General features: G+C 39.2%; 1 protein-coding gene across 8 annotated transcripts in view; it reads left to right on the forward strand.

Annotated features, from left to right (window-relative positions):
* The first annotated feature begins 4532 nt into the window (after positions 1–4532).
* tle2a (TLE family member 2, transcriptional corepressor a) overlaps positions 4533–25804 on the forward strand; it is a 39273-nt gene continuing 18001 nt past the window's right edge. For 6 of the 8 annotated variants that reach the window (XM_048183070.1, XM_048183067.1, XM_048183068.1 and 3 more), the window contains exons 1-3: positions 4533–5151; positions 10815–10975; positions 23672–23735. In XM_048183070.1, coding sequence (XP_048039027.1) covers positions 5128–5151; positions 10815–10975; positions 23672–23735 — 249 coding nt within the window. In that variant the 5' untranslated portion in view covers positions 4533–5127. The remainder of the gene's footprint in view (positions 5152–10814; positions 10976–23671; positions 23736–25804) is intronic. The other 2 variants (XM_048183066.1, XM_048183073.1) reach the window with 2 other exon arrangements.

A 25804-nucleotide genomic window follows, 5' to 3' on the forward strand; every position in this document is an offset into this window, starting at 1 on the left:
TCGTGAGGCCGCAGACCTTCATTACCATTCATCCATTCATTTTTCTAAGTTCAGTTCTGGCAGGCTGATACATGCTCCGTTTTGTTTACTTCCCCTTTTCTTTCTTTAGTCTTGGACTGTCGAGTTTATCCGAAAGTGGATGAAGTTTATATTCATATAAGTACCTTCTTGTATCAAGACTGCATTCTTTTAAGTGGACATATTGCGACAATTACATAAGCAGTTTGCCAAGTACTACGAGTGTCGCATCGAGAGCAAAGTACCAACACAAATGCTGACAAATTATCTCTTCGCCACTGAATAAGTGACCATTTCTGCTCTAAATATAGTTCTGTAATTGGAGAAAGTGAAGAAACTGCTGTCAGTTTGATATATGTGTGCAGGTATGTTTGCAATCCAGTGCGTGTAACAATATATCCACCATGGAAACTGTATGTTGTTAGGAAAGGGGAAACCAAATGCCATGTGTTTGTGGAAGGGATAGTTCCCCCCAAAATAAAAATTCTGTCTTCATTTACTCACACTCAAGTTGTTCCAAAGCTGAAAGAAAGTACTATGGAAGTCAATGGAGCCCATCAACTGTTTGGTTACCAACATTCTTCAAAATAATTTCTTCTGTGTTCAGCAGAAGAAAGAAATTCATACAGGTTTGGAACAACTTGAGGGTGAGTCAATGATGACAGAATTTGAGGGTGAACTATCTTTTTAAAGGATTAAATTAAAATTTCCTGATAATTTACTCAAACCCATGTCATCCAAGATGTTTATGTCTTTCTTTCTTCAGCTGAAAAGAAAAGGTTTTCGAGGAAAACATTGCAGGATTTTTCTCCATATAGTGGACTTCAACAGTTACCAACAGGCTGAAGGTCCAAATCACAGTTTCAGTGCAGCTTCAAAGGGCTCCAGACGAGGAATAAGGGTCTTATCTAGCGAAACGATCGGTCATTTTCTAAAACAAAAATAAGAATTTATATACTTTTTAACTAAAAATGCTTGCCTTATACTGCTCTGTGATGTGCAGCACATTACATTGGAAAGGTACGTAGGCACATTACTTAGGCGGAAGTATCGTGGTATAGGGCAAAAAACTCTATCTCATTTCCTCCTCCAACTTCAAAATTGTCCAACAATTGTCATTATTTTACCTTTTTTTTAAAGGGCTTTTGGCTTTCACTTTGTAAACACTGGATCTGTACTTTCACCTAGATCACATGTGACCTTTCCGACATGATTATGTAATGTGTGGCGCATCTCAGAGCTAGTGCAAGATGAGCATTTGTGGTTAAAAACTATATAAATTTTTAATTTTCCTTGTCTGGTATCGTTTAAAGCCTTTTGAAGCTGCACTGAAACTGTCATTTTGACCTTCAACCGTTTGGAGTCTATTGAAGTCCACTATAAGGAGAATAATCCTGGAATGTTTTCCTCAAAAACCTTGATTTCTTTTCAGCTGAAGAAAGAAAGACATGAACATCTTGGATGACGTGGGGGTGAGTAAGAAATTTTAATTTTAAAGAAATTTTAATTCAGAATTGAACTTATCCTTTAAAATACGAATATATATTTTTGAAGGTATAAAGCAAAATGTCAGGATAGCACAACTGTCCTGATATCATAATGGAAAAAAGCCTCACACAACAGGAAATTATATCATAGGGAGGACCACTGAAGTCAGTCTTGACTGTCAAGGCCAATATGTCTCTTAACATTTCTGATAATTTCTTTTTTGTTATGACAAGGTTAGTACAGGTGGTAAAATGTCAGGTGGTTCGACTTCTCCAAAATGTAATGATAATTATTAATTAATAATTTGTGATATGTTTTACCTAGAAAAAGATATTTAAAACATTCTTGAAAATAATGAACTCTGAAAATACTTTTATACTTGATGGTTACACTACATGACATTTTTAGAGTCATTAAATTGAAACTTCTGTTGAATTTATTTTATTTTTTATTTTTTTTAAACAACATTAAAATAAAGAGTATGTTGCCATGTGTGTTTTAAAGTCTTGATTTCCCCCTTTTGTTTATTATAGATTCTGATGTTTTGTTGTTGTTGTTTTGATGCACTATCCCTTTAAATATCCTCCCTACTGCAATTCTAAATGCTGAAAGCATATTTTCCCAGTAACAAAGCAAGTTGGTCTTTTTCTGTTCAGCCTTCAAAAAGGCTCATATCTGTGTTGTTGCAATTGTGTGTGGGCTGCATGTGAAAGTGAATTACAGGGGAAGATCATTGATCAAGTTTGTTACTTGTGAAGGACGTCTCTGGAATAAATAATGTCAAACATTTTAGGGGATAAAAATGTCTTTTTGTTCGGTTTTCTTGGCCCCCGGTGGAAACATGGTTTAAAAGCTTCTCTCGTCTGATCTGAAAAATTGAGATATTGACCGTTGCTTGTAAAACTTTTGTGAAATCTGAGCTTTAAAATGCTCCTTTTTCTCTCTGTTCACAAACACACACACACACCAGACATCATATATCAGACGTCCTGCAGCATGACTCTAATATGTGGCTCGCTTATGACTGTTTCCAATACATATGGACCGCAGTGGCCAGGAGACCTGCTCTGTGCATTAAAATTCATGGGAAAAAATGGCAATAATGACCCCCCCCTCCCCACTTCCAGTCCCCATACATCCTCTAAATCTGTATCTCTCTTTTAAGCAGATCCCTCTACACTCTTCCTTCCCTCTATTTTCTCTCCTCCTCCGCATCCCTTCTTTCTGTTTTCAGCCGCACTGCTGCCAGGTAGTGATTTCTACAGTGGGAAAATTGCTTTTTCAATATCTGCCTCTCTAATTATGAGCCCAGCTAAAGGGGTCATGCCACTGGAATACTAATAAATGTCTCCAGCGTTTTTGCATTTCTTTACAGCGAAAGGGAGTTTACGTATTAGATTATTTGTCACAGCGGTGCATGAAAATAGCTGTCGTTCATATTGTTTTGTCAAAAAAAAAAGAAAAGAAAAAAAAGAAGCAAATTTGAACAATTTATCCAAGATATTCCATGCAGATTCCTTGGTGATAATACCTTAGTGAGGATATTAAGCTGTATTCCCTGACCCAGAGCAAAGCACACAAGAGATTTGATTTAGGTCACACACTGGTTCTTATTGCTCCCCTGGAGCATTTTATCTTTATTGCAAAGGGATGTTTCATGTGTCTTCGTGATCAAAGATCAAAATGCTGGACGTACTATCTTAGGAATCTTCAAATCAAGATATTTCATAAACAGATGAAGAGACTGGTGGCCTAAACAAAAAGTGATTTACATAGGAAATAGGCCCTCGTTTTAAACCACTAGCCGTGGGATTTCATTGTGGGCGCCCTGAAACAATGCAAAGCGATTTAAAGTAATAAAAGAGGCTAAAAAAAACTATTTTACATCACAAAAGGAATTTGAATTCAAATGTCTCCACCGCACGCACCGAAAGGGTTAAATGGTTTTCTTGGTCTCTCTGAGCGCCTGACTGACGTTTGGGGTTCTATAATTGTGACGCGCACCAATCAACGAGCGGTCAGCGTACCCCACGTGGGGCGCTCTCAGCGCTGATTGGCTATCACAGCCAGTGTTGATTGTGGCTGGGTCAAACCCCACGTGGAGATTTCATTCAATCATTGTACATTTAGCTGCACCCTTATTTTTCAATCGAAGTCCTGTGCATAAAATTAGACAATGTGAAGAGAACGCGTGAATAGAGATGGGCTGCTATATTTAAACCACATTTCAAAATATGACTTTTGTGCAGATGAGATTTTATTTTAATCATCATTGTCAATATATTGGCTAAAACACTACGTTGGCATCTATTTTGTATTTTAAATTATTGTACTAAAATATGTCATGCCATATATACAGATAATGACCTATCATTTGATGAAGTTTTTATATTTCAATATGTATATAAATGTGTAGGTGGTGTAATCATCACAAATAACTAAAGTCTCATTATAAAGTTTAAATTCATGAAAAAAAGAAGAAATGTTGACAGTTTAGTAACCACTTTATTTATAGAGCATTGAAGCAAACACAATTATTAATATTTGAAAAACGTTTGTCTGCCAAATCAAGGTTAGTGTGGTGTGTAACCAATATGCAGGTAGCCATTTTGTTGTCATGTGACAACAAAACCTTACTGTGTCAAAGTCATAAAAAAAACGATTTTTTTTACCACAGACTTTTCTATAAAAGTGCAAATTTTGTTCTTTTCAAACGGAGTAACCCAAAGGATGTCCTGAAATTCATAAATAAAAATATGTTTCCTTTAAAAACGTGATTAGGTTGTGTCTACTCAGGTATTTTAGTGATGGTTACACTACTTGACATTTTTGAAGTCATTAAATCAGAATATTTGTAGAAAAATGATATAAATACTTCAAGAATGTATTCAACCAACATAAACACAAAGATCACAAACAAATTTTTAAACGATTTCTCCTTTCAATCATCTCAGACATCCTTATTTGTCATTGACCCACATACATAAACAAATACAGCACTGAACAGATCAATCCATGAGTCGTATGGGTTCCTACTCCTACCGCAGCCTAAAATGAGTGTAACTTGAGAATTTAACCCTTTGCTTCTGGTTACCACAAGCCAAACCCCCTCTCTTTTAGCACAGGGGGGCATGCGTTTCTCTTGAAGAAAACAACTCGCATGTCCCATTGAAAAACAGCTGAGGATCGAAAGGAAGGAGCGGATGAGGAGAGAGAGGGAGAGAGAGAGAGGGAGAGAGAAGCAGACAAAAGAAGCTGCGGCTGCGTAGAGTGTCGCGTCTTGGGAGCACGATAGCTGGCCATCCACTCGGTTTCTTTATTATTTTCATCAGTAAAACACATCAAGGGCGGGGGAGCTCTGAAGGCCGAGCGCGTGCATTCTGATATTTCGAGGTGCGTCGCATTGAGGGACTCGATACCGGACTGGGCGCATCTTATATCGCGCGATAAAGCAGAACAAAGGGAGTATTGAGCGAGGAATGCGCGAGCCGAGCCTGGCGTCGCCGAAACAGGGCCAAATGTTCTTCTGAGAGCCGCCAAAGGTGCAAACTCTTCTGAAACAACGTTTAACACAAGACCGAAACAGAAGACCCTCAAACCGCCACAACCCCGTTATTCACCATGTTTCCCCAGAATCGACCCCCGGTAAGTTGCCCTTACTACTCTGTAAAATGACCGTCTGCTTGGTGCGCAATGCGCTTTAGTTCATTTCACATATAGGCTAAAACAAAGTGTGTTTGTACCCTTTGTCTCATCATTTAGGGTAAACGTTCACATGGATTGTGAAACTGTAGTTGGCCGAGTAGTGCTGCTCATCAAGATTAAATTAAACCAGACTTAAATGTGCTTTTAAATTAGTATGTTTATTCAAGGTAGCCAATTCGATAATCAATGAAATCAATGATACTACTTTACCGTTATGTTACTGTTATACCCCCTTACAGCTTGTAGGCAGATCTCTGATGTTTCAACTACTGTAAGTTTCAGCTACTGTAATTTCAAGAGTGCCACAGTACATTCACCTTTCATATGTTTCAATTTCATAAATTTTCAGATTTCAGTACTGAATGAACCTCCAATGTTGACCACCCTTTGAAGCAGTTCTTCTAGACTTAATTTTTTTTACTTTATGGTCTTTTTAGTAAACATTTGTTCTTGTATGCTCATTTTGCATCATGTAACATCTCATAAAGCTATGAGACTTCAGTATCAGTGATGGATATATCAACTAGGCCGAGTGTTTGGCCATTGTGATGGTAATCGTCTGGTTGTGCTTCTTGGCCAATTAATAGATGCATTAGAGCTCCCTTGTGTCAGAAAAGTTTGTTTGGTTTCAGTGTATATTGAAATGTCTAAAATGTATGTGGCTTATCACGTATATATCAGGTGTTTTCTCAGTCACTGTGCTCTCTAGTTATCATATTGGCATTATTGACTGTTGAAAAGCCCATATTGGTCGACGACCATTTAATGAATGTCAGTTATTATTGAATACAGTGGACTGATTGAATCAAACTATGTGTTAAAATCCTTCCTGAGATTTCTCTAGTCACCATACACCCCTCCCCCAGCACCCCCAACCTTCCCTAAGAATGCTTTGACATTCATTTCCTAAAGGATGGAAATTAGATTCCACTGGGGTGTGCAATTTCGTGATCTGAAGGAGATGCATGGTACATAGGTGAAGTATTTGGGTTTTCCACCCCTTTTAGATGTTGCTCTGCAGTGACCAGGTTGCTTGTTGCTTTTCTTATTTCTCTTTAGAATGAAAGATCGGTCCAACCTGTTTTTCCAGGGTGCCCGGCTGCTTCTGAATATGGCCTCTTTCTGCTCACCTTGAACATCCTAAAACATGACAAGGTGGTTGGGATGTGATGCAGCTGTTTTGTCGTTTTAATAAGACAAGACTTCAGTTCTTCAGTCAAAGTCATAGTTTTTAAGTTTCTAGACAAAACCTGTTAGTATCCATATAAAGAATATTTACTTTGGCACAGGCATTTCATTTAGTCAATTATGAGTGGATATATCTTGATGAAACTGGAAAAAGGCCGCATGCATTAAATAAAGTAGTTGAAACAGACAGAACCAACCCACACATTCCTCAACATGTGAAAAAGGTTAACGCATGCAAAAATTACCATCTTGCTTAAAACAAGCATTTTAATACAAAACCTTTTGTTTGATGAATGGATGGCTTCAGTCAAAAATCTCTCATTTCACCTCTTAACCAAGACAACAATTTTCATGCTAATTAGTCAGTCCATCAGTTTTTAAAAGTGCTTTTAACACTGAATGAGAGAGTAAGTGGTTGTTGTACACAGTTTAACTTATGGCTAATAGGGAGAGTCATATCTTTTAAGGGACTAAATAAGGTTTTTGTATTCAGGTAAAAGAGAGAAAATTAATTGCATCTGTATTCATATTGCTGTTTGAGTAAACTACGAACTAGATTGTTTACAGATGAGAATGCAATGTTCATCATTAGCAACTTCTTTTTATTATTACATTGCATATAATTTGACTACCAAGTGTAAATTCTTATTTCCCAGTTTGAAATAGTGGGCAATTCCTACCGATTGCCTACTGACACCTGCCGATTGGTTCTAATTCTGTCTTCTGGAGGGATCTGCTCCAGCCAAGATGTCTCCAACAGAGGAGCACTACTATCCTTCCTATGTGAGGTATTTCTCAGTATTCCTCCCTGACGGTGATCCAATTTCTTCCAGCTTTCTCTTTTCCAGAGGAATCCAAGAGAAATCAGGGCATGGCCCATTCCGGCCATGGCACATGCCTTGGCACCCTCAGCCATGAAGTGAAGCATTTTGGGCCAGGTTTGAAAAAGTCATTGGAAGAAAGTGTGGAATTCCTTGAAAGCGAAAGAACAAACAGGCTGCGGGTTACCTCATAAAGGAAGCACCTACAGCAATTACTACAGCTGACAAGCCAACGTCGCGGCGCTGCTAATGTATCCTGACAGCGGGGAAATTTGAATAACGAGCTTGCGGAGAGGGTAGAGAAAAGATGTGTGATGTTAATGAAACAGGTGCCTGGCACCATACTACACACCATGTCCCCTCCCCCGTCTAAGTAAGGGATTACTGGGGCATTCCTTAAAGCTCCATGCTGCCGTAGAGTACGGAATCAATGAAACAAGGCTGCGCCTAGGTCAGGTTCCTGGGGAGGTTCTTTAAAATGCAAATGCCTGCTGGTTGTTGACACTGTAGTCAAAAGATTTCATATGCAATGCCTGAACTTCAAACGTTGCTGCAGAAAGCATCGCCTAGTTCCTTGGATTTGTATGTACACCTAAAAAGAGCTACTTCTTCAAATGGTTCAGAGATGCAGAAAGTCCATTCCAATTATTTTTAGCCTGTCTCCACTCCATTTCTTAGGGTGGATGTTTATGATTTTTTTTTTTTTTTTTGATGATATAATTAGTGGGGTTGCTGGTTCTCAGAAACTTCACTTGGGGAGACTACCATGAAAAGACACCTAAAGAGAATATACAACTGTTTTTAAAGCACAGTTATAATTTACACTGTGATCTTAAAGATTTAGAAACTTTGGAGAATTCCAAATTGGGCTCTGTAGCAATACTCTGGGAATGGAAACGTCAAGCACATGGTCTGTTCTTTCCAAGTGATTTGTGTGTGAAAAGAGAAACAGCTTTATCAAAGGTTAGGCAACCGTGTTGACAGGTTTTGCGATGTCGGTCATCATGGCCGGCCGCAGCATTTCACAGGCTGTGTAGCAATTCTCAGATGTAGGCCATGTGGGAGTCTTGTAGGTCCCTCAGCCAGACCTCTGACAGAAGGAAAGAAGCTGTGGTTTGGACAGCTCAGTGGACACAGAAGCAGCAGTTCTCTCTCTGTGTATGATTGTTTGTAGTGTTTAGCAGTCTCTTTAGTCTTCTACATTTTGTCTTAGTAAGTGGGTGGGTAGGGGGATTTGGGAGATCATTATGGGTTGATGCAACACATCAACACACAATGTAATTAGAGGAAAAGAAATGAAAACATTGCATGCACACACACATTTTCCAAGACTCATTGTGAGTGTGGTAAAGAAATGGACTTGGACATGCCTATAATGTCTATACTAGGCTTTTCATAGTATCTAGTCAGCTCAAGCTATAATTTCCAGCAGACTCCCATCTTTATCCTGAGCTATTCCTTTCTAAGGGTCATGTGAGAACATTGTTATTCTTCACTATTTAAAATCATAAAGAGAGAATTTAGCCTTGATTGAAGTCACTGCTGCCTCAAGACACCCTTTTCTTGTGTGACCTGTTAGCATGGCATAAGAGGTTTTAAACAGTTCAGTCAACTTGGGTATTCAGAGTTTTGCCAAAATACAGATTTCTGTGACTGTGACTCACGCTAAGACAAGAGTGGCCAACAATGCTGATTATGTCCTGCCAGGTTAAAACCTTGTTGTGAAACTGTCAAGGTCAAGTGAGCCATTTATTGTGACAACCACCAAGGAAAGTTGCACAGAGGATTTGCAAGGCGATTTAGCCTGAGAAGCAGGTTATAAGAGCATTGAATCAAAATGGCTGCCATATTGAGACTGGACACATAGAAAGAACCACAATAATGGCCTCTGAGAGGTAGTGACAATCTGGTTTCGGAAAACTGAATGTCTAATTAATGAACATTCAGTCTCCAAGAAGCTCCATGCGACTGGCTCTTTGGTCTCTGCCTTTCAGCAAAGGCCTGCTTTCTTTGTCGTTCCTTTTTTCTTTCTTCCGGAAGTCTCTTTGCACCTGTACGCAAAATTCAATAAAAAGAGGTGAATATCAGAGTGAGAGGCTGGGTGGGGTAGAGAGAGGAGATAAAGGGGAAGAAGGGAATAGAGCCAAGTGTCAATCCCCCTTCTTCCCGCCTCCCCCCCCGTCAAATGGCCTTCCTCTTGTTCTCCAGACTCTTTTCTTTGGCCTGTGAGAAGTAATTGTAGTGTGTGTGTGCTCCCTGCTAGGCTGGAGCTGTGAGAGCCTGGGGATCTGGACAGCAGATTGAAATGCAGGGCTGGAGAGAGGAGCTCGTTAGAGACTCTAACAATGCGCCGTGTCTCCCATGAGCTAAAGGCCGAGAAGCTCCATTCTCCCTGTGTAGTTCGGGTCCAGCCCCCCCCTCAAACATCCCCCCTTAGTACTCCAAGCCTGCTGCCCTGACACAGGGTGACCCCTTTTACCCACAGACACCCTCCACCCCCTATTTGATATTTGCAGCTACATCTGTCCCCATCCCTCCAAGATGAGCTTTAAGCTTCAACTGTTCATGTACTGTTTTCTTTTTTTCAGTAATTCTTGGCTAGGTCAAGACCGTTCCTGTGTTAATGCAGGTCACACATACACTCATAACAACCTATGACACTTTGCCAACGGTTAGCCGCTCAAGTGTTTGGCAGTAAATGCGACTACCGTCAAAACCATGCTCCATGTTAATTGAAGTAATGGGGCTTTATGCACTTTCACATTTGATCAATCATGTCCCTTTTGGCAGTTTTTACCCTCTTTTAGCTCATTAGAAAAAGAGTTTCCCGTGAGAAGTGTGAGAACCCCTATGAGGCGCAGTTGTGAGCTCGAGGACCTTCATCAGCAGAGGTGCTTGGAGACAGATAGATGGATGGACAGGCCTTACTGTACGGCACGTAGGCTTTTGTCTGCCTAAGACAAACCTGAGGCCAAGCTCCTAATTGCCAGTGGATTTCAGCTAGCTTGGTGGGGTCCCATGCTGATGGGGTCCTCTTTCTTGCGCCCTCTTCTAATCCATGCTTAATTTTAAACAAATGTCTTAATTCTAGCAGTGAACATGAACCCCACCCCAGTCCCACATCCCAGCACACAACCACTGTGATATAGACATGCATCTGTCTGTAATGCTTTATCCTTTTACAATGGAGCCTATGTCATGGAACTACCCCAACCCCCATCCTCTCTCATTCTTTCATTGCTTTATCTCTTGTTCTGGGGAGCTTGTCTTTCATCAGTGTCCTTCATTTCTGCCTTGTGCACAGCACTCTTTATCTTGCTCACAGACCTCTATGCAATGAGTTCCTCAAATCATATTCACACTGAATGATTCTCATCAGTTCTGTAAATCGTCTGATTTTTGGAGAATGCAAAATGGCACTGTTTTATGTCGGGTTTCATTACAAGTGATGAAACAATTATTGGCTCCAGGTCTATGTGTTAGGACAGAGTCTTTTGCAGTTGCCAGAAGTTAGCTTTAAGTGTACCTTTTTAAAAAAAAAAAAAAAAAACTGTTTAAGTTTCAGATGCTAAACCTACTTCCTCCCACCCATAGGCACCTTTGCAACCACCCCCTGGGTCCTCGGCTTCAGCTGCTGCAGCAGCAGCCGCAGTCGCTGCAGCATCGGGGTCAACCCAACCTCTGAAACTCACTTACCCTGAGACTCTGGACCGCATAAAGGAGGAGTTCCAGTTCCTGCAGACACAGTATCACAGGTACAACCCCCTTGCTAATACATACTCGCTAAGTTCTAAGATGTTCACTGTCAATATTATCGGAAAACATTTTTCCAAGCCTGTAATTTTGTCAACCCATGGGAGAATGTCTTTGCAGAATGTAATTGTAGGAAGAAGGCTATGAAGAAAGGTTAAAATGTCAGTGGTTACGGCGGTCAGGTTGCTTTTTGGAACATGGTAGCTGCTTGACAAAGATGATTGACTTCTGCCTGTCCATCTAAACGACCAATCTGCACCAGGGGTGTCCAATCCTGCTCCTGGAGGGATGTTTTCTTGCAGAGTATAGTTCCAATCATTGTTAAACACACCTGAACCAGCTAATCAAGATCTTCTGGATTACAGGGAAAATTCCAGGGAGGTTAGAGCTTAACTCTGCAAAAAGGTGGCCCTCCAGGAGCAAGATTGGACACCTCTGTTCGACACCAGCAAACCACTAAATTAGCTACCATCAATTCTGATGGTAGCTAATTTAGTGGCTTAGAATTTTGTTAGTATTCAAAAGAAATCCCTTGCTGTAGCTTCTAAAAGGGGAAGGCCCACTGCTTTACACACATGCAACTTGGTTCTGTGGGTTTGTTTTATGTGCACTCTGAGGCTCAGGAATGTGGCCAGACCAGGCATGACCCGTGTGTGATTTCTGGTAGGTGCTGGCATCCTCTCTTTGGTACGGTAGTCCATGCCCCCTCTGCACACTTGCACACCCCTCCTTATTACTGGCAAGCCTTCACACGGCTACAGCTTTGATTCCTCATGCCAGAATCGGCAAATCCACCCAGTCCCCACATTCCTATTGTTGGGTCTCTTCTGTTCCCGCCTTCAAAGTTCAGTCAAATAAGCTCAAAAATCCTCTGTACAAACAGAGTTCAGCCCTTCTGATGGCTGCAGGTTTTACACGTATATCAGCCTGGATATTTATGGCTGTATTTTCTCAAAATCTTTCCTGGAAGCCAACAGCTAAGCAGTTATTTTGTGCACCTTTCTAAAGTAATAGTTAATACCACTCTCATGTGACTCTGTATTGGTCTCCGAATCAGATTTTAAGAGTTGATCATCTGCTCTTGGTTTTCGCAGTTAGCTGGTGCTCGAATATCTAATGAATCTGGCTCAAGCCTGACGCAGAGGGCCAAACACCTGCACACTTATCAAATTAGAGTGGGAGCCGTTTCTTGGTTTCATTTGTTGGGCGTTTATTATCATTAGAGCATTTCAACATAAGTTGAATACTTTGCTCAAGGAATCATGAACTACATTTGTGTTTCACGACAATCAGTACTGTATGCAAATACTAGAGTCGCATGATTTATGAAAGTTATGCTGTGGGAGTTTGTAATTGGATATTAGTTTTAATTTTCAATGTGATTTGGGTCCAAATGAAATGGACAATGTGGTTAATTTCCTTCTTTGTTTAATTTCCTCCAGCCAGATTTTCTAGTCAGTGCACAAAATGAAGAGCAAAACATGTGCATTAGGTGTGCAATTAATGCTTTTGTTTCATTCTAATGCTGCCACAGAACGTGATGGGAAATGGAGATTGGATGTACAAGGCTGATACCTCACAATTCAGCTAAAAGAGTAGAATTTTTCTGACAAGCTTTATCACTATTTTTCATCAATGGTACACAAATACTAAACCTCAAAATGAACAATTAAGATCAATACCAATACCTAAGCTTCTGCCATTAATTGATGTGCCCCCAACTCAAAGACTGGCTTCTAAGAAAATCCAGAGTTTCCCCACTGGTAATTACAGCCAGTATTGTTAATTTATGCTTATCTCGTAAATACCATCATTCCAACATGACAAAGGCAGCATTATAATTTGAATGTCAAACTGTGACTTCAAGTCAATGGGTGATTTTACAGTTTGATTTTAAATTTCTTACTAGCACTGTAATTACCCCCTGAATAGCACTTTACTAAGCATTACAATGTAAAGTCTAAAAATTGCAAACCTCCATTAGGTTAGGCAACAAGATTAGCAGCGGCCTTCCCATGGTGTTTCAGACGCGGCATTTCCCATAAGCATTCTCCTGCCACTGAGCTGGTCCCGCTCCAGGTAGAACGTGGCAGGCACACACGGGACGCGCCAGACAGGCACAGACAGCTCTTGGCTATACGTGGCGTGGCTTAGATTTTAATTTTAGTTCTTGTAATTTGTGTCTGGAGGCTGATTGGTGTTGGATTAAAGGACAGGAAAGAGCTAAAGAGATTTGGCAAGATGAGCTGGGAAGAGGTGTGTTTGTGTGTGGGCACTGGTCTATGTGAGAAACACACTTAGGCCGAGGTCAGGTTACAGCGCAAAGTCCGGCAGGAAATGTGAACTGGGCAGGAACTGTATAACAAAGAGAGCTGCTTCATATGGTGTAACCATGCTGAGTTGCTTGCAGCACTGCACATGTTTTGCGTATGTCTCTGCATGTTCTTGATTGTGTGCTTAGGTTTGGGTGTTTTTTGTGTAGAAGGCCTCTAATCAGCAGACAGGAGGGCTTTAGACCGGAGGTTCTCATTACAGTAGTTTTTGCTTTGCCCAGCCCTTTTCAGAACACACAAGCTCACCTACCTTGCTAATGTGTCCTCTGGGTTTGCAATGGCTCAGACATGAAGACAACCAACCCACAGACAGCCACCCGCACAGAAACAGCTTTGCGCTGATACCCATGATATCTTCATTGTGCCTAGACAGAGTGGACTTTTTAGTGGATTCTAGGCATCTTTATGATGTAGTCTGGGGTTTGTGGTTTAGGCCTGCTTTGCTGGATACATCTGTATGTGTGTGGCCCGGCATTCCCCCATCGAGCGCGTGTGTATTTAAGTGCATGTGTTTGTGGTGGGTGGTTTGGTTCGCAATTGCGCTTTAATGTCGGTGTGTGTCTGACAGAGTATTTCATCAGGAATGTTTGCTATATACTTGTATCGATAGATTTATTTATTTATTTTTTTTGGTTTCCAGCATGTGAAATAATATGGTCACAGCCTTGTTTTATACCATTTACATTTTGCCACCTTAGTGTAAGGCTATTGGCATACAATACATAAGTACGCATTAAAAGGTTACTTCACTCAAAAAATGAAAATTCTGTCATTTATTACTCACCCTCATGTTGTTCCACATCAGTAAGACCTTCGGAACACAAATTAAGATCTTTTTGATGAAGTCTGAGAGCTTTCTTTCCATCCATAGTGATCCAACGCAACTGCCACTTTCAAGGTCCAGAAAGGTAGGAATGACATCATTAAAGGCGCTCTAAGCGATTTGACGCATTTTTAGGCTCAATTTTTTTTTTTTGTCACATACCGCAAACATCTCCTCACTATGCGCTAGCTGCCTGTCCCCTGAACACACTGTAAAAAACGTGGTCTCTGTAGTCGCCACAAGCTCCGAAAACTGCAATAAAAACAAACTGGTGCAGCCTGGACCACTTAACATAATAAACATGCTCCAGCCAATAACGAAAAGCAGCGTCAATACGCAAGCTACTTACATTTTAAATGCGCGTTCATGACTGTTTCAGGAAGCACGGAGGGGAGGACCAGGAGGAGTAGGAGGGAGGGTCTAGCTAGCCTCTGTTTTGTTTAACAACACTTCGAACGTCAACAGGAAGTTACTCCGCTCAGAATCGCTTAGAGCGCCTTTAACATGTGACTCCAGTGGTTTAACCTCAATTTTATGAAGTGACACGAGTGCTTTGTTTACGCAAAAAAACAATTTACCACTTTACCTACAAAAATAGATCTGCAATGCGCATTCACGAGAGCTGCACAGCGCATGCGTGTTGTTCAGACTTGCGCGTCAACTCAATGCACATTTCGCAAGTGTTCACGAGAGCGTCACGACGTATGCATTTTGTGTTCACGCGAGAGCTGACATTGTTGCATGAACATGCTTTGGATAATATTATTTTGTAAATAAAGTGGTAAATTTTATTTTTATTTTTTGCACAAAGAAAACACTGGAGTCACATGGAGTATTATAATGACATCTTTACTACCTTTCTGGACCTTGGGGGGGTAGTTGCATTGGATCTTTATGGAGGGTCAGAAACCTCTCACACTACATCAAAAATATCTTAATTCAACGTTGTTCAGGTAGGTAGCTAATCATATACACCATTATACTGTTACATGATTAACCTTAATCAACTTGTTCAGCAGTATTCTCTTCAAACTGTTGTTCCACTAATGACAGTTGTTGACCTGAAGAAGAAAACTAACCATTAGCACCCCCTGTGGTAATGCAGAGAATGCAACATGTAGTATGTTGCTTTATGAATCTGCGATTTCTCAACACAACAAAGCATAAAATGTATTTGTCTTCATGCTCTAGCGCACGTTTCAGGCTTCAAAGAGTGTATGAGTTTGTGTGTGCCGCAAATGCAAATTTGCCACAAAGGCAAAACCTTCATCAATCCTCTCTCAGGCAGTAATGGGGTTTAATTTAGCTCTGAACTGGACTATTTCACTAACTAATCACTATGTGTGCGTGCACTTTAAGCAGAGAGATGAAAAAGCACTATGAGAATACAGAAGACACAAGGGCTTTTACTAATGAGGCACAGGCATGGCAAATGAGGATGAGATCTGTGAGGAAGTGTCCTTACTTTCTCTAATTGGACTGATACTCCTTACCGTCAGACTGAATATTTGCTTTTTCACTCAAACTTCTCATTCAGATGCTTCACTTTGAGTCATCATTATAAATTCACTCTGTTGTGGTGTGATTAAAAGTGCAGTTAGCTTGTGTGTGTGTGTATATAGTGAAGTAATGGTGCTTTGCTGGCAGGAGACAGCCTGCAGATTTATTGCCCATTCCAATGATCATCTAATCAGCTGTCAGGGAAAGAAAGTTACCTTCTTTTTATCCACCTTTCTTGTTGCATGGTTTTGATGTTTCGTAATTAAGGGTGGGAATATTTAGCTGTTGTTTGTGCCTTAATTTCATATTAGTTTAGGCTTTTCTTGCATTAATTTGGTCGTCTCATTTTCTCACCAAAAGCATAGGGGAGTTACTATTTTTACATTTAATTTATGCATAATTTTACTATTAGATTATATTGGTCATCTAATGCTCATTTAATGTGAATTTTACATTTACATACATTAACATTTAAAGGATTTGTTTACTTTCAAATGAAAATTACCCCAAGCTTTACTAACCCTCAAGCCATCCTAGGTGTATATGACTTTCTTCTTTCTGATGAACACAATCTGAGATACATTAATAAATATCCTGACACATCTGAGCTTTATAATGGCAGTGAGCGAATCCAACAGGTATGAAGCTGAAGAAAGTGGCTCCATCCACATCCATCCATCCATCATAAATGTACTCCACACGGCTCCGGGGGTTAATAAAATCCATATATAACAAGTTATGAAGTAAAATATCTAGCTTTCGCCAGACCGCATTCCGTATTCAACTTACGAAGAAAGTGTAAAACTCTCGCAGTTCAAAAAGCTTACATTTTCAGTTATGACGCCAGTTCCGTTTTCTTCGTAAGTTGAATATGGAAGGCGGTCTGGCAGAAGCTAGATATTTCACTTCATAACTAGTTAAATATGGATATTGTTTTTAACACAAACACATCACTTCACTTCAGAAGGCATTTATTAACCCCCCGGAGCCATGTGGAGTACATTCATGAAGGAGGCACTTTCTTCAGCTTAATGCATGCTGGTATTGCTCTCAGCCATTATAAAGCTTGAATGCGTCAGGATATTTATTAATATATTTCAGATTGTGTTCAGCAGAAAGAAGAAAGTCATATTCACCTAGGATGGCTTGAGGGTGAGTAAAGCTTGGGGTAATTTTCATTTGAAAGTGAACTAATCCTTTAATTTGATTTATTTTACTCTTTAGTGCTTTCGTCTTTAAGTTTAGATAAGGTAGTGTAGAATTTTTAATATTGTTTTGACATTAAATGCTCAGTGCCTCCTCCTCTTTGACTTACACTTATTACCTATATTTACTAATTTTTGATCACATTTAACCATTCAAACACCATGATAGATGCACCACTAATAATTAAAGATGGGATCTCCTTTAAACAATCTTTTTTAATTCTTTGACATTAAGATCTTTCATTGATGACAATGGTGGCTAAAGCTAAGTTACCATGATAAATTGTTGTAAGGGATGGAACAACCTATAATCAGTCATTTGTTTGGACTGGCAGAACCTTCCAGATTGTGTTGTTTATTACTTGTTGAGGTGTCGTGCCTGCGTTTAACGGATTTGACCTTCTGAAGTTTAATTCCACATTAGCCTTGATTTACCCCTATAAATCCACTCCAGCCTCACGGCACGCTGAACTCTCAGCTGCGTTTTTCCACGTGGGAGACATTGCAGAATTTAAATGATCATATTTAAATCTCGCAACTATGTAAATATAAGCCTGAAAACAGATATAGCATCTTTATCCAATGAACCTGACAATATTTGGAGCTGTCATGCTGTTTTCTCCAACTTCCCCCACGATTTTGCACAAGGGAGCGATGTCTTCACCGCATCGCATAATTGAGGCCAACTCATTCAGGCGAGATGGGAAATAAATAAATAAGCAGAGACGGTCTCAGCGAAACGCGCACCGATAGATTTGTCAGTTCTCGGAAATCCTGCGACGGGGGTGACTTTTGCAGTGAGGCAATTCCAGTGTAATAAATTCTAGCAGGGGAATGAATTTAATCCTCCACAGCTCCCTCTATCACACTCTCTCATTTCCCGCACCCAACCCCCTCCCCACCAGCACCCCACGCCCATCATCCTCTGCGCTCTTCCTCACTCGCGGTGATAAATGAGTCAATTATCGACGGTTGTGCGCAGTCAGTGAAGGAGAGCGGATGTGCCGTTATTACCTGTTGCGGCGCAGTAATGTTGCGGTATTAATCATATTCTAATTTTCCCAGGCCCTCCCGCGCGCTCGCATAAATCTGACGCCTGCAAACAAGTCAGTGTGTGTGAAGAGCTGAAATACAGCCAGGAGATGAGAAAGTGTGTGCTGTTTGATCTTAGTGGATTCAGTCTGGGTCTGTCTATCTGTCTTCTGTCTTATTCATTATTGGACTGTCTGTGTAGCTGTTGGTCTGTCTATCTATATATAATATTTTGTCTCTTTCTATAAATGTCTTTTATTTCTGTTCATCTGTCTGTCTTTGACTTTCTGTGTGTCTCAAGGCCATAACTAACTAATTTTAGTTAAGAAATAATCATTTTGAACTATTTGCAAATAATATTTGAATCAATTTGCATATTTTCCATAATATTTTAATCAATTTTGCATATTTTCCATTCAAAACAGCCATATTTGAGAAAAAGTTGAGTTGTTACTAGGGCTGGGTATTGACACAATTTTCATGATTCGATTCAATTGCTACTCGCATGCTTTCGATTTGATTACGATTTTGATTCGATTCGATATTTTGGATGTAGTATTTCAGTTATAGTACATGGCAAATTTTCTAGAGGAAAAAAATCTCTCAACTAATGCTGTAAACTACACACGTTAAGTCAGTTGGTGCTACTATAATAATATTGAAGGTTAAATTAAACTAACTTATTTATATACAAACACTTAAATTACACTCAATGATGTTTTAATTATAAATAAAGTTTAGAATTACATAATCATATACTCCAATTCATTTTTTTGAAATATAAACATTTAAATCGCGGCTGTTATAACTGATTTATTCAAACATGCATTAAATATTGAAGAACATTAAAAATTATAATGAATATATGTAACGGTGCATCGCTATATTTATCAGAATGTTGCTTTCTAGAGTTCATTTTCTAGCTGACTAATGAGTTTATGGTCACTGAATATGTTTTTCTGAGGCAAACGTGACGTTACGTGACATTGTTTACAAGCTGTTTTATTAACGTTTTTCCGAGTTTGAAACACTGATTGAGCTATTACACGAGACATGATACGGATTTCACTAAGTTGTACTGTATATTTTAACATACCTTTTAGATGTTTAGTTATGTTTATTTCGTGCTGTAAAGGCTGATTTATACTTCAGCGTCAGACCTACGCCGGAGCCTCTGCGCCGTAGGCTATGCGTCTGTTTTCATTTATACTTCTGCGTCGTTGTCCGCGTCTACGTGCATGCAGACCACTAGGAGGCGGTGTCCGCGGTCATGTTGAGTATCAAAACAAAAGCTGAAGAAGCAGCAGCTCGTCATGTACGTTGTCAGAGAAGCGGCAAATAGGTAATGACTTTTGTTACAGTTTGACTTCATGTGTTCCCTGAAACAGAGCGTTTTTTCATTCATATGGAAGTTGAAAGCGCTCGCTCTTCTCTGAGTGCTCCGCGCCAGTTTTTTTGACCCGAGGGAGGGGTTCTAGCAGACCAATCACAGCGCTTGCGGTCCGCGTAGAATTAACACGTTGTTACATTTTTAAAGAGGTGCACGTCAGGATACGTCGTAGGCTACGCGTGCTACGCACAGCCTACGCCGTTGCTACGGCGTACACTCGACGCAGAAGTATATATATCAGCCTTAACTGGTATTAAAGCGGAGGAGAGGATGTTCACATGTGCTCGTGCTGCCGCTTCTCTTTAACTGAGGCGCTACAGCGATCTGTCACACATTGAAGATCGACAAAACGGTATTTATTTTTCGCATAAGATGGACGTCATTTGAAATCTGAGACTTTGCTTCACATCAAAAAGTAAACCACAAAGATTGCTGCAATTTATTGGATGGGAGGAGCTACATATTCTGCTCATTCATCAACAGAAAACAGACTAGACTAATCAATTCTTGGTATTTAAGAATCGATATCTGTTCGTAAAAATGAGAATCGATTAAAATCGAGAAATCAATATATATATATATATATATATATATATATATATATATATATATATATATATATATATATATATATATATATAATATATATATATATATATATATATATATATATATATATATATATATATATATATATATAAATATAATATATATATATATATATATATATTTTTTTTTTTACCCAGCCCTAGTTGTTACTGTCGGTCATTTAACATTTCTGTCACAAAACAGTTGGGATGTATTAAATGTTTTGCTATTTACATCTTACCTCACTGACTTTCAACATTAAACTGATGCTTCCTGCTGGAATTCATGCTCTGCTTCTGTGATCAGTAAACCCTGCCCACATTGATTTGATTGGCCATCTCAATCATTTTGACATTGAGGAGCACTCTTAGACCACTGAGGCAGACCAGACCTCTTTGTCATCCTAACAACCAGTGGTGTGCAGTGGTGTTCTGAAATGAGGCACATTTTTTATTTATTCATGTATTTATTTATTTATGTAAATTCATGTGCATTACTCTTAACGTTGACTCCTTTTCCTTATTAAATGAACATTACTTTACAGTACATCAAAAGAAACCAAATACAATACTATTTTGTAATTTTACATTAACAATGTATTGTAATGTTTTATTTATCAAGTTAGTGTTTTAAGCATTTCTACATCCATTCCAAAATAATAACTAAAGGCAATAATAATTTAAACAATATCTTTTATGCGTATTGATGTTTTTCTTTTTAAAGGCGCCCTAGAATCAAAAATTCAACATAACACCGACTTGTTACGTAACAGTCGGGATCATTGATATGTACGCCCCCAATATTTGCATATGCCAGCTCATGTTCAAGGCATTACACAAGGGCAGCCAGTATTAACGTCTGGATCTGTGCACAGCTGAATCATCAGGTAAGCAAGTAAGGACAATAGCGAAAAATGGCAGATGGAGCGATACACTGTTAGCCCGGATAAGTTGAATTTACTTAAAAAATTTGAGGAAACTGGTTGCCCTAAAAAAAATTAATGATTAAGTAATGTGAACTTAATAATTCGAGTTCATTTAACTTAAAATGTTTTGTAATATTAATTACTTTGTAGTTATTACAACTAGTATATTTAAGTTCAATGTACTAAGCAAGTTAACTTGCCACCAATCAAAATTCATCCATGCCTCCCATCATGCATTGCTGCATGAATAAATTATGAGCTGAATTGTCTTAGTAATTTTCTTTATTCTCACTATTAAAATTTTGCTGTTTTTCTGTGACTTTTTAGTAGCTTGTTTTCTAATGTTCAGAGTTGATCTGTTTATCAGAACATGCTGCTTGTCACCGTCGTTGAGATTCACAGGCTGATTCTTGATGTCTGTGTGTGCCTAAAATATATATATATATATATATATATATATAATTTTTTTTTTTGTGATAAGGACAACTTTAAAAAAAAAAATTGTATTGTAGAAGTTGATCCTCCGCTGTAGAATCACAGTGCTGCTGTAATCAATAATGTAAATCTAACTCAGAGATTGGGCTCTAAATGAGTTTAGTGATTCAGATGAAATAATGATTATGTGAAAACATAACCAACATCACCTGATCATCTTTTAACTTTGCTTGTCTGGTTGGTTTTAATACAGTTAAAACTGCCCAAACAAAATCTAATATTAAAAAGTCAAGGGTCAAGAGCTCAACTAAAACAAACACTGACCCTCGATGATGGTAACTTAAAAATTGTGATTTTCTCCTTTGGTGAAAAACTATAAGGTAAATGTTAGGAAAAAATGTCTGTAGAACAGCCAAAACAAATGTTCCAACTGCTCATCAACAGCTCCTTGAATTCATACACACCACTACAAAATGGCGTCATTACCTGCCGCAAACCAGTGTGAAGGAGGCGTGGCCAGGAGAAAAACTTCATAATTTAAGTGCATTTAACTTACATTTATTAACACATTCAAATACACCCACAAATTAGTAGAATATACTTATATTTTATAAGTAATGCAACCAAACTTAAATATTTTAAGTATATTGTAATTATATTTTTTAAGTAAATATAAAATCCGGGCTAAGAGTGTAATAACTGACATGATCCATGATTACATGATATTTTTAGTGATATTTGTAAATTGTCTTTCTAAATGTTTTGTTAGCATTATCCCGTTAGCCACGGAGCACAGCCTCAAACTCATTCAGAATCAAATGTAAATATCCAAATAAAAACTATACTCACAGGAATCGATGCATGCATGCAGCATGAATGATGAACATCTTGTAAAGATCCATTTGAGGGATATATTAGCTGTGTGAACTTTTGTTTATGCACTGTATAACTGCACTTATAGTCGAGAGCTCGGGGGCAGGGAGCGAGAGATTTAAAGGGGCCGGGCGCTGAATCGGTGCATAGTTAATGATGCCCCAAAATAGGCAGTTAAAAAAATGTATAAAAAAAAATCTATGGGGTATTTTGAGCTGAAACTTCAGACACGTTCAGGGGACACCTTAGACTTATATTACATCTTTTGAAAAGACATTCTACGGCACCTTAGTCAACTTAGGCTATTTTGGATCATCAGTCATGCTCCGTAAACACCGTCTGTCACAGACACTAATTGTATTTTTAATTTCACCAAGCTGATTGCACAAAAAAAAAAAAAAAACACAGTCATCATGCTTTCAGACATACTTTTTGATTAGTCTTCCCATTGATGCCATCGTTTGTTCATTTAAACCGACGCGCGGAACGTGTCCCACAAAACCCACCGCATGCTGGGGGTATAATGGTTTTCTATGAGAACAAAGGGAGGCATGACTCCTGCTGTAACTTTACCTGCGGGTGTCGCTGTTGGGCAGTGTTTCCTAAGAAATACGAGTGTGCTTGTGCACTTTTTAATGTCATAATTTGTAATATTTGTGTTTTTATATGTAATATGGATTTTCTCATCCCTTTTTTTTTTTTTTTTTTTTTTTTTTTTTTTTTGAGGAGGCACTGCCTCCCTTGCCTCCTCGGAGGATACGCCCCTGCTAACAACATACAGAGTGTTGTGTTGTGTAATGAAGTGCAGCAGAGCAGTGCAAGAATTTCAAATATTTGGGGGGGACAATTTGGCCATTTCTAATTATTGGAGGGCACTTGTCCCCCTCAATGTCTATGGTGGTTAGAGCCCTGGTGTGTTTCTCTCTTTCTGTATGTTTGTCTATCTTGTAGCCTAAATGTCTTTCTGTATATTATATGTTGGTTTGTGTCTCCTCCCATCTGTCTTTCTGTATCTGTCTCTGTCTGCCTTTTTTCTTTTTTTATATCCATTTATATATCTGTATGTCTCTGTTTCTGTCTTGTAAATCTTATGTCTATAAATACTATAACTGTCTGTGTTATTAATTTTCTGTCTTCATTGTCTGTCTATTTTAACATCTATCTTGTGTCTTTCTATTAAATTTGTGTCTGTTTTTTTTCCATATCCATCTGTCTGTCTTTGCATCTATCTTGTCTCTCAGTTTGTGTTTGTCTTACTGTCTGTCTGCCGGTCTCTTTTTGTCTTTGTCATCTCTCTGCCTTTTTATCCATTTGTCTCTGGGTCTTTGTCTGTTTTTCTGTATATCTTTATATATTTATGTCTATCCCTATGTCTTATGCAGTTTGTCAAAGGCAACATGAATTACATTTGTTATCGTGTTTATGAATTGACTAATAAATTTATCAATGTCTCTTTTGAATCATTCCCCTTCACTTATAAGTAAATCAAACAAGTAAATCAAACTCGATACAGCATGTCCGAGCACCAAAACAATCCAACAGAATCTCTGTCCACCAATCCAACAAAACATCTCTCTCTCTCTTTCTTCTGCAGTCTGAAGTTGGAGTGTGAAAAGCTGGCCACAGAGAAGACAGAAATACAGAGACATTATGTCATGGTAAGACAAACACGCATACACACACATACACAACTTAGTTTTGCATCAGATGCGAGACATCCAAACACCAGACACCATCTTCCTTCAGCCCTCAATCAGAAGTCCTTCAAACGCAGCTCATCCATCACAGAGAATGAGTTTTCAGAGTCGCTGCCATGTGCCTCAGTGCCCACAGATATGGCAGCTATGTGCGCCTGGCATGCCATTTGCTCTTGGCAGACGGCTTAACCCCTTTTCTCTGTCCGTTTTCTTTCTCTCTCTTTTTTTCTTCTTGGCTCATATTTTTTTTAGTGTGGGAGTCGCCTAGCAACACCGTGGGCTCTTGGCAGAGCTGGTGAATACAACAGGCAGCTGTCAGGCCGGCTTCTTTTATTGCCAGGGTCTTTCTATCCCTCCGTCTCTGTTGTTTTTGCCCTTTTCTATCCACCTCTCCTTTCCTTTTCACTTGATTCTCTCTATCTAATAAAATTACACTTATTTGACACTGCCATACCAGTATTTATCCAGCTAGCTAAAAAGGAATCATTTACTAAAAAGTCAAAATTGTTTACTCGTCCTCATGTTATTCCTTTTTTCCATTGGAACAGACAAGTCTAATTGAAAAGGAGTTTTTGATGAATCAGTTGAATGATAAAATGACAAACAAAAAGCAGTCATTGGGATATATATATATATATATATATATATATATATATATATATATATATATATATATATATATATATATATATATATATATATATATATATATATATATATATACATTTGTCTTTGCGTCATCATGTTAGATGCGATTAAATCGTTTTTTTTTGTTTTTTTTAAGCAACAGTGCATTCTGATATTTTTTTTTTATTCACACACACATATATATATATATATATACACACACATATATACATGCACTATATTGCCAAAAGTATTGGGGCACCCCTCCAAATTATTGAATTCAGGTGTTCCAATCACTTCCATAGCCACAGGTGTATAAAATCAAGCACCTATGCAGACTGCTTCTACAAACATTTGTGAAAGAATGGGTCGCTCTCAGGAGCTCAGTGAATTCAAGCGTGATACTGTGATAGCTTGCCACCTGTTCATTCGTGAAATTTCCTCACTACTAAATATTCCACGGTTAACTGTTACTGGTATCATAACAAAGTGGAAGCAATTGGGAACAACAGCAACTCAGCCACAAAGTGGTAGGCCACGTGAAATCGCAGAGCGGGGTCAGCGCATGCTGAGGCACACAGTGCGCAGAAGTCGCCAACTTTCTGCAGAGTCAATAGATTCAGACCTCCAAACTTCGTGTGGCCTTCAGATTAGCTCAAGAACAGTGCGTAGAGAGCTTCATGGAATGGGTTTCCATGGCCGAGCAGCTGCATCCAAGCCTTACATCACCAAGCCTCAGATGCAGTGGTGTAAAGCACACCGCCACTGGACTCTAGAGCAGTGGAGATGTGTTCTCTGGAGTGACGAATCACGCTTCTCTGTCTGGCAATCTGATGGACGAGTCTGGGTTTGGCAGTTGCCAGGAGAACGGTACTTGCCTAACTGCATTGTGCCAAGTGTAAAGTTTGGTGGAGGGGGATTATGGTGTGGGGTTGTTTTTCAGGGGTTGGGCTTGGCCCCTTAGTTCCAGTGAAAGGAACTCTTAATGCTTCAACATACCAAGACATTTTGGACAATTTCATGCTCCCAACTTTGTGGGAACAGTTTGGGGATGGCCCCTTCCTGTTCCAACATGACTGCGCACCAGTGCACAAATCAAGGTCCGTAAAGACATGGATGAGCGAGTTTGGTGTGGAGGAACTTGACTGGCCTGCACAGAGTCCTGACCTCAACCCGATAAAACACCTTTGGGATGAATTAGAGCGGAGACTGTGAGCCAGGCCTTCTCGCCAACATCACTGCCTGACCTCACAAATGAGCTTCTAGAAGAATGGTCAAAAATTCCCATAACACACTCCTAAACCTTGTGGAAAGCCTTCCTAGAAGAGTTGAGGCTGTTATAGCTGCAAAGGGTGGGCCAACTCCATATTAAACCATACGGATTAAGAATGGAATGTCATTAA

The sequence above is a fragment of the Megalobrama amblycephala genome, linkage group LG2 (assembly GCF_018812025.1).
Source record: "Megalobrama amblycephala isolate DHTTF-2021 linkage group LG2, ASM1881202v1, whole genome shotgun sequence".
NCBI classification, from domain to species: domain Eukaryota; kingdom Metazoa; phylum Chordata; class Actinopteri; order Cypriniformes; family Xenocyprididae; genus Megalobrama; species Megalobrama amblycephala.